The sequence below is a fragment of the Meles meles genome, chromosome 13 (genome assembly GCF_922984935.1).
Source record: "Meles meles chromosome 13, mMelMel3.1 paternal haplotype, whole genome shotgun sequence".
NCBI lineage: Eukaryota > Metazoa > Chordata > Mammalia > Carnivora > Mustelidae > Meles > Meles meles.
In genome coordinates, this window is record NC_060078.1 from 42,742,461 (window position 1) to 42,751,608 (window position 9,148).

Here is a 9,148-nt window from a genome sequence, read left to right on the forward strand (position 1 = left end):
TTCAGCTTAGGGAGGGCTCTCCCATTTCTGGGCCCTAAAAAATGGATGAGTAATTAACAGATGTGTTTCCAGATGTGTCTCCAGAAAACCTGCTGGGCATTGTGTGTTTCTCCCTACGGTTGAGGTCAGACTTTCTGACTGTGTGAAATAACATGGTACTTTCCAGTCTGACAGCCCTGGGTCTGAATCCTGGTTCTGCTGTTTACGTGTGACTTTGTGCAAGAGACTAAGTCTCCCTGGCCCTCACTTCCCACATCAATACGTGGTGTAAAAAACAACAACAACACAAAATCATTGCTATGAAGGTGCCGAGAGCTATTCTATGTAAAGATCCTAGCAGCAGCTCTGTATCTGCTGATACAAGCTCAGGTGACAGTTGCTATTCTCAGGTGGACGAGAGGACATTTGAGGATGTCCGCAGGCTGGAGCACCATATCCTGGAGGCGAGGACTCCTGCTCGTGCTGACCTCCTGGATTTTGCCATCCACTGAGAAGCCTGGGAGCCTCTCCTCTGTATGAGGAGAGGAGAGGTGAGGAGAGGAGAGGAGAGGGGCCTCGGAGGGAGGTGGACGAGAGCAGGGCAGAGGCCACAGCTCTGGCCCTGTGCAGCCCTGAAGCCTGCATCCTGCAGGAGTTAAGAACTGAGGAGACTGTCCCTAAGAAAACCTGTGGGACTCGGTATGGAGCAGCTGCCTTCAGAGGCCAACAAGCAAAACGTGGCAAAACCTGGGTACAGCTGGAGCCTCCTGCTTCTCTGAGGTCTTCTGCAACACTGCTACTCTGAGGACTGGTGGCTTCCAGAGAAGCCAGGCTCAGCCCGTCTAGCATGGGTGTTGTCATCTGTTGGCAACAGTAATGCCCTCTGATGGTCCCCAAGAGCCCTGGCCACAGGGGGGAAGGACAGGGAGAATGGAGAGAATGTCATGTGAGGCTGCCACAGTCCATGTGGACACAAGGAGGGTCCCTTAGAAGAGTCACAGAAATAACGTGGGTGGGGTGGGGGGTGGTGTCGTGAGGTTTGATGTAGTTTCCAGGATGAAGCGGTGGTGGTGTAAACCCACCGTAAATTGATCCATAAAGTAAGCGACTTTATTTTGCAGCAACAGGCTGGTGATGTTGGGATAGGACATTAGGAAATTGTGCAAATGCATGCTTTTAACTGAATGAGGTTCTGTCATTTATTTATTAATCAATAACATAGTCAATCATTCTTTTAATAACACATATGCTGAGCGTACTCTGCCAGACCCTCTTCCAGGTGTTAAATCTACAGGCTCCAACAAGCCAGAAGAAAGGAAGAAAAAAGAAAAAGGACAAAATCCTTCCCTCAGGTTGACAATAGCAGATGCATGGGGCCAGCAAAGGCTTCATTCCAAAAGCAAGTAACTCTGCTTACAAATGTCTCCTGAACCAAAGGCACTCACCTTAAAATCATTTGGTCTAAACTCTAAGAGATAAGATTCCCAAAAGTATGACAACTGAACCTGAAACTATAGCAACTTGTCTTAAAAATAAGAGTTATTTATTTATTTGGGGTGGGGGAAAGGGCAGAGCAGAGGAAGGAGACAAGCAGACTCCTTGTTGAGCCCAGAGCCCGATGCAGGTTTGGGTCTCATGACTCTGAGATCACCATCTGAGCCAAAATCAAGTGACTGAGCCACCCAGGGGCCCCTGAAATTACAGTAGCTTTTAAACATTAATTAAACAGAATGTGAAGGGTATTGGCATAGTTACCACATTATCACACATACATCTATACATACACAAACATGTAGTCCTAGTAAGATCTGGTGTTCCAAATGGCCTAATCTATATATTGACTCACAGTCAAGAAAAACACAGATTGAGATACTCTTAATGGTGTTAACGTTTACTGTGATGACATTTATTGAGGGCTTACTATGTGCCAGGCATTGTTCTGAGAGCTTTACATGTGAAAACTCATTAATCGTCAGGTAGGAAGCAAAGCGAGAACTTAAGCCCAGGAAATGGAGTTCCTGGGTTCCTGGGTCTCAGAGCCTATGCTCTCTTTCTTTCTTTTCTTTCTTTCTTCCTTCCTTTCTTCCTTTCTTTCTTTTTTTAAGATTTTGTTTATTTGTTTGACAGAGAGAGAGATCACAAGTAGGCAGAGAGGCAGGCAGAGAGAGAGGGGGAAGCAGGCTCCCCGCTGAGCAGAGAGCCTGATGCGGGGCTGGATCCCAGGACCCTGAGATCATGACCTGAGCCAAAGACAGAGGCTTAACCCACTGAGCCACCCAGGCACCCAGAGCTTATGCTCTTAACCCTGCTGTCATCACATTGCCTAATCGAGCTGGAGAATGTGCATCTCTACCCTAGAATTTTTTTTTTTTTAAGGACAATCTAAGGGTCTCGAAATAATTAGGAATCCTCTCCAGACCTTGAATCCTCTCCCTGAGGTTCCGTGTCCGTAGAAGCACCTGAATGCTGCCCCCACTCACTGACAGACTCCTGACTCCCAATGCTATATTACACGTGTCCTCCAGGGCCCTTCCCTCATCCCGTCCCTTCTGCCCCACACCCACCATGAAGCTTTCTTTGCTGGAAGTGGAGGCCAGAACATCCACTCTTCCCTTCCTGGTAGCCCCAGGTCACTTCAGAATTGCTGTACCTGCATGACCCGTAGACGGACTCCGATTCTATGGCGGGAAAGACACAGAGGCTACTAGAAGTGCAAGTTCTTGCTTTGCTCTGACCACACGTCTTCAAAATGTATCATGGGAAATTACTCATGAGCAAATTCTCTACCACATTGCATGCATGTATGTGTTTGTTTATATACCTATAACTATACATATGTATATATGACTTTAAAATATATGTTCTTAGGTGTGATCATGTCTCTGTAGCTATGTTTTTTTTAAGCCTAGGAGACCATGATACATGAAATGAGCCTGGAAGGAGACTAGGAACTGGTGAAGAAAGTGGGAAGGAGGGAGAAAATATTTCTTGGAATGTCACAGGGAGACCAGTTTATAATCAACAGTCTTCAGGGGATTTTCCTGTGGCCCATGAGAAGCTGCAGAAAGGCAGATGTGGGTTTAAATCCTGAGAAAGATCACCAACCATCAGGGCTGCCTAGAGGGACAATGAGGTTCTCTGGGGTTCATGGGTACACTCCATGTGCACCCAGATAGGAGGAGACAATTACCTCTCAGGGGTTTAATAGGAGAACTTGAAACATTTAATAGGGGGAGGGAGGGGAGATTATACCCTCATTCGTGTAATAAACACTTGTCCTCAGAGCTGAGACACTAGGGACATGGGGCTGGAAAAAGAAGCCTGAAGCTCAGAATCTCATGAGACTGGATGGCAATCAGGGTTCTGTAGTCCCCCTCCCATTTGTAGGTGACAATAATAATGATTATAGGGTCATTTGATTCTATATAGATTCTGTTCCTTCTGGGTATGACCCTTTCAACTCTAGTTTCTTTTCTTTATTTATTTTTTTTAAAGATTTTGTTTGTTTATTTAACAGACAGAAATCAGAAGTACACAGAGAGGCAGGCAGAGAGAGAGAGAGGAGGAAGCAGGCTCCCCCCTAAGCAGAGAGCCCAATGTGGGGCTCGATCCCCGGACCCCGGGATCATGACCCAAGCCGAAGGCAGAGGCCCTAATTCACTGAGCCACCCAGGCTCCCCTCAACTCTACTTTCTAACAATCCCTGGAGCACGAGCCCTTGGTTGCAACCAGTCTCCTGTTCCTCCGTCCTAATGGCTCCAGGCTCTCCATGGCCCCAAAGACTGCTCATGGGGACACAGACACCCACAAACAGAGAGTCACACCACCCATCATATTCTCATTGCCCCGTAGGGGAGCTTTTTGGAGCCTCAAATTTATGTGATTTCATTGGGAGTTTGCAGTAAGAGGAAGAAGAATGCTTTCTGAAGGAGACATAAGAATGTGGCAGAGCAGACATTTAGGGGAAACAATGGAATGAGAGCCCCTCGAGCTGTGCCCCTGCCAGCTGGTTAGATGGGTGATGTTGCACAAGCCACCATAACTTGCTGGGCTTCTGCTCATTCACCTCTAGAAAGGGGTGGAATTCTACCTTTCTCCAACAGGATAGCACATGCAGCATGTACTATGTAATTGTTACAGGGCTATATCTATGGAAAGAGTAACATGTGTTGACTTCTAGCCATCATGTATAGTAAGATAATTAATTGGACAGGTCAAAGCTCCACCAGCATCCCTTCCATGAACAATTGTGTCTTCCTGATCATTGTGTCAAGTTCAGTGCCTGGAACAGAGTAAGTGCTCAATAAATAGTGTTGAATAAATGGGTCAAGGCAAGCTGAGTTGCCACAGAGGGTGGGTTTGGGGACTAATGCCCCATGTTCCCTGCCACAACGCCTTCCCCCCATGACTGCCATGCCCAGCCTGAGCTGTTCAGCCCCAGTCTTCCTCTCTGTCTTTCTCCTCATGCCCTTCAGCATCTCTGGGGCCGAGGCCATCCTCACAGATTGCTATAGGTTCTCTGTAGGAGGAGTCCCACTGCTGTGGCACCGCACGTGGGCACCTGGGGGCCTTGCTGCGCTGAGGACAGCAGTGCAGCGTCCCTTCCCCGCAGCTGCAGGGAGCCTGGGCTGCCCAGACGTAGGCACCCACGGGCACCACAAGCAGCACAGCACAGAGGACCACTGCGATGTGCAGCCGGCGCTCCCGGCCCTCTAGCTCACGGTGGTCTCTGCCTGTCACGAAGACCACACACCGGCCCCGGTGTGCGGGCTGGCCCTCCAGGCTGAGGCACGCCTCATATTTCGTGCCAGGAAGGAGGTCCTCCACAGCGTACGTGTTGATTCCGGGGCCAAGGTGCACCACTTCCTTCTTGAGCGTTTCATCTGATGTAAGGTAGAGGGTGAACCATTTCTCCTCGGGGGCATCTGCCACTGCCAACCACTCCAGCAAAATCCCGTGCACCGTCTGCTTGACGACCCGCAGGTCAACATAGGCATTGTCCTGTGAAGGGAAAGAGGGAGGCAGGGCCTGGGGCTGGACGCGGAGGAAGATGACAAGGGTGCTCCTGCCCAGGAAGTTGGAGGCCACACAGGTGTAATTGCCTCTGTCTACCAGATGGGCAGCAGGTATGACCAGTTCCGACAGAACAGTGTCTTCTGCAGTAGACGAAGTCAACACTGGGGGAGAGAGAGCAAAGCAGCTCGACAGACACATCTCTGACAGAAAGCTGGACAGTTCAGCAATGCCAGTTATTTCTTTTTAAGCTGGAGGTGATCATTTATTAAGCAATGTTTGGTGCTGTGTATTTGCCTCTTAGCCCCCCTGTAAGGTAAGTACTGCAGTTTTACACATAAGAAACTGAGGATAGGCGTGAATAAGCAACTTGCCCGCAGGGAGAGATGTTCAGAGGTAGTGACTAATCAGGAACCTCGTTCTACTGCCTATAAAAACCACACTTCCAACTTCACTAGCTGTTTGTAGCAAACCACCGGAAGTGTTGCTGAGCTAACAGCATGGTTTTGGGGAGATCTCTTGCAACGATGTGATATTGTGAGCTTCAAAAATTGCCTTTTTGGGGCACCTGGGTGGCTCTGTCAGCTAAGCATCCAACTCTTGGTTTCAGCTCAAGCCATGATCTCAGGGTCATGAGATCGAGTCCTGTGTTAGGCTCCATGCTCATTGGGGAGTCGCTTTTCTCCCTCTCTCTCCACCTCCCTCTGTCCCTCCCCCCACTTAGTGCTCTCTCTCTTTCTAAAATAAATAAATAAATCTTAAAAAACATTTTAAAGAATTGCCTTTTTACTTCCCAGATTTGGAGAGGCTCAGAGTCTGGATCCAAATGCCTAGATTCCATCCCTTACTAAGTATATGGTTTTGGACCTGTTGCTTAGATACTTTTGGCCTCAATTTCCTCATCGGTAAAAGGGGATGATAATAGTACTCAATCCCTAAGTTTGATAGTAAGTGCTCAGTGTGAGCTGTGTTATTACTGAGAGGATACATATAACATGGTACCAAAGAAACTGACTACAGAACACTAAAAAAGACATGTGCATGCATCTCACTGTTCTTCAAGATGCTACAAAAATAAATCCTACATTTCTTCTTCACTGGTATTTAATCTCAACCCAATAAGATGTGATTAAAATGATAGGGAAAAGTCAACAGCTCATTTTGTTGGGTATTTTTTAATCTTCCAGCAGTTTGTCCCTACGCACAACAAATATATGGGTAACTGACGTATTTCTCAAGTTTTACTCATATATTTCTAGTTGTTGTCTAGACAGCATTAAGATGACACCAGGGATGCCATCCTTGGCCTTGTGCTGTGTCCCAACCCTGTAGGGTAGCAATAAAGGTGATTGCAGCTGAGGTATGAAAAGAGAGCATAGAGTTTCAGGACATGAGAGGTAGGCTTGAATCCCAATGTTGGGGCCCATGGGGGTCATTTCCTCACCCAGGGTCCCAGTATTACAACTTCAAACCAACAAGATCTGAATAACACAGTGGTGAGAAGTATAAAATTCAGCCAGTATCTAGGAATTCCCAACCTTGCCCAAGGGTAAGAATTACTTGGGAAAGGAGGAGTGGAGAAGAGGAACCCTAGTCAATATACATTAACCTCAGACCCTTCCCTAGACACAAGGAATCTGAATCTCCAGGGCAGGGCCTGGAAATCTTATTTCTAACAAGTACCCCAGATGAGTCTGCTCCAGAAATTTTAGGAAATAATTAATAGATAATCTCTAGAATCAGTCCTAGTCAGAAATTCTGTGATTTAAAAATGCACAGCATAATATTTTGCATCTAGAAGACTCTCAAAGAACATATTTGTTCATATATAATTTTATATTATTTATACAATATGTCAAGTGTATATATATATATATATATATATATATATATATATACACACACACACACACATATATATCCCATAGAGATCTGCATGCAACCATTTGAAATCATGCCAGTAGTGGAACACTGTCTTGGAAACTTTCTGTTGTGGTGGGTATAATTCAGGCCCACCCCAATCTTACCGGCACCCTTACTTTGCGATTGATCCAGTATAAAACATCCCTACTGAGGACTGGGTTGCTGTAAGACTTCACTATTCCCCCAGATATATTGAGGGGATGTCTGTGGCTTACCATCGAATTCCCTCCACATGCTCAGGGGGTAAGTCCATGCAATGGTTGGTGAAGGGCTGGCCTGTGCCTGGCATCTCAGGGTCACATTCTGTCCCATCTGGATGGTGACATTGGCACTGGGGGTTGAGACCTGTGGCTTCATGCAAGCACTGAGCTCAGTTTCATGAAAAAGTTGCCCTGCCTTAGAGAGAGGGCGTTGGCACATCAGGTAGGAATTCACCAAGATGACCGGGATGCTGATGGACTTTACAAACTGGACAAGTCCCCTCAAGCGACAGTCACATACCCAGGGGTTGTTGTGCAGTGCTAGCACCATGCTGGAGAGAACCTTGACTCCACAGCCAGGCTGCAGGTGTTTCTGGTAGACTAGCCAGTTCAAGAAGACACTCTTAGATACAACTGTAAGCCTATTGGAGGATAAGTCAAGGTAGGTCAGGTTAATCAAGAACTGAAGGGCTAGCTCAGGGAGCACATCAATCCTGTTGTGTTTGAGATCCAAGACCCTCAGGAGAGGCGTGGCTTGGAATGCTGTCCATGGTACTGAACGGAGTTTGTTCCCCTCCAGTCTCAGCTCTTTCAGTTCTGACAGGTGCTCTAGGGCTCCCGGGTGTATCACAGAGATGTTGTTAAAATTAAGCCAAAGGTATTCCAACGTGCTCATGTTGATGAAGGACCCTCGAAGCAGTTCAAATAAGGGTGAATTTTCAATTCTCAACAACTTTAACTGTTCAGGATGGTTCCTTGGGATCTTTCCTAAAGAGATAGATATGCACTGCAGAGCCCTGTACAAGAAACCACAAAAGCTTTAAGGTGAATATTGGGGGGTGGGGGGTCTCCTGGGTGGCTCAGTCAGTTAAGCGACTAACTCTTGGTTACATGCAGATCATGATCTCAGTGTCCTGAGATCAAGCCCTGAATTGAGCTCCCAGCTCAGCGGGAAGTCTAATTTACCTCCCTCTCTCTCTCCTTCTGCCCCTCCCCCAACTCATGCACATTCTCTTACTCTCTGTCTCTCTCTAAAATAAGTACATATATCTTTAAGAAAGAAGAACATCAGGCAAGTGAGATCAGGTTTATTCTGGCATTAGGCATATGAATTTAAAGAAAAAATAGGTGTTATTCACTTGAAATAAAAGAGAACCATTTTGGTAAAAGTGCACAGTTCTCCAAAGTTCAGCACCAACTAGAGATTTGGCTGATTTCCTGACAAATATAGGTCTGTTCCCACTCCACTTCATCTCTAAAGAAAGCCCACCCCCTACAACCTCCTGGCATCTTGCCAGCATAGCCCACCTGCCGAAACTGTCCTCTGAGCAGGTACATCCTGGCAGACAGGGTGGTTGAGCTGCATGTGAATCCAGAAAGACCAGAACTAGCAGGAAATAATGGGAAACTGAAGCCATATTCTTCTGTAAGAAACCACCTTGCAGGTTTTGAATAAGTATAGCCCAAGCTTCCGAGTGGCAGATCCTATTATTGGTAATCCATGGTGATGTAGGTCAGCACAGCAGTGGCAAAGCCCCTGGATGCTCATAGGTCTGTTATGGCCCAGATCCCAAGATCAATAAGAACCCATGAAGAGGAAGCTATGCCCCTTAACTAAGATCACAGAATTCACCCTTTGTCTGGTTCTTCAGTCTGCAAAGCAAACTCTAAACCAATTGTCCTATTCAGCACAGATACTGCCTTCCCTCAGTTTCTTACAAAATGATCTGAGAAACAAGCAGGTAATCCTATCCTGAGCACTGTGGTTCTGGTTATTGGGCCAGAATCCATCTAATACTTCATCTATCACAATTGGCTCCTGAAAGCTCAAATTTTCAACCACTCTCTAGAAGTGAATGCAGATGGTGGGTAACAAAGATGGGACCACTGCCTTCCCTGGTTTTCTCCCCACATCTCATGTGATGGATTCATTCTTATACTGCATGAAGACAGCTGTCTCTGCCACATGGATGAGCAGAATCAGAGAAGCATCACAGTGCAGAGGTTAAACCACAAGACTGCATTTTCTGATT

General features: G+C 46.6%; 1 protein-coding gene across 1 annotated transcript; it reads right to left on the reverse strand.

The window, feature by feature from the left end:
* Positions 1 to 4,410: 4,410 nt before the first annotated feature.
* Positions 4,411 to 8,533, reverse strand: LRIT2 (leucine rich repeat, Ig-like and transmembrane domains 2). Its single transcript, XM_046026587.1, has 3 exons — positions 8,424 to 8,533; positions 7,131 to 7,912; positions 4,411 to 5,156 (listed from the first exon to the last, which is right to left on the reverse strand). Exons 1-3 carry the CDS (start codon positions 8,531 to 8,533, stop codon positions 4,411 to 4,413), a joined length of 1,638 nt encoding a protein of 545 aa, XP_045882543.1.
* Between the last annotated feature and the right edge of the window lie 615 nt (positions 8,534 to 9,148).

Excerpts from the sequence above, each read along its gene's own strand:
- LRIT2 (XM_046026587.1), bottom strand. The coding sequence starts at position 8,533 with ATGGCTTCAGTTTCCCATTATTTCCTGCTAGTTCTGGTCTTTCTGGAT. Across the intron at positions 7,913-8,423 it reads TCAGAGGACAGTTTCGGCAG|GGCTCTGCAGTGCATATCTA; the intron begins GTGGGCTATGCT and ends TTTCTTGTACAG. Across the intron at positions 5,157-7,130 it reads CATGTGGAGGGAATTCGATG|TGTTGACTTCGTCTACTGCA; the intron begins GTAAGCCACAGA and ends TCTCTCCCCCAG.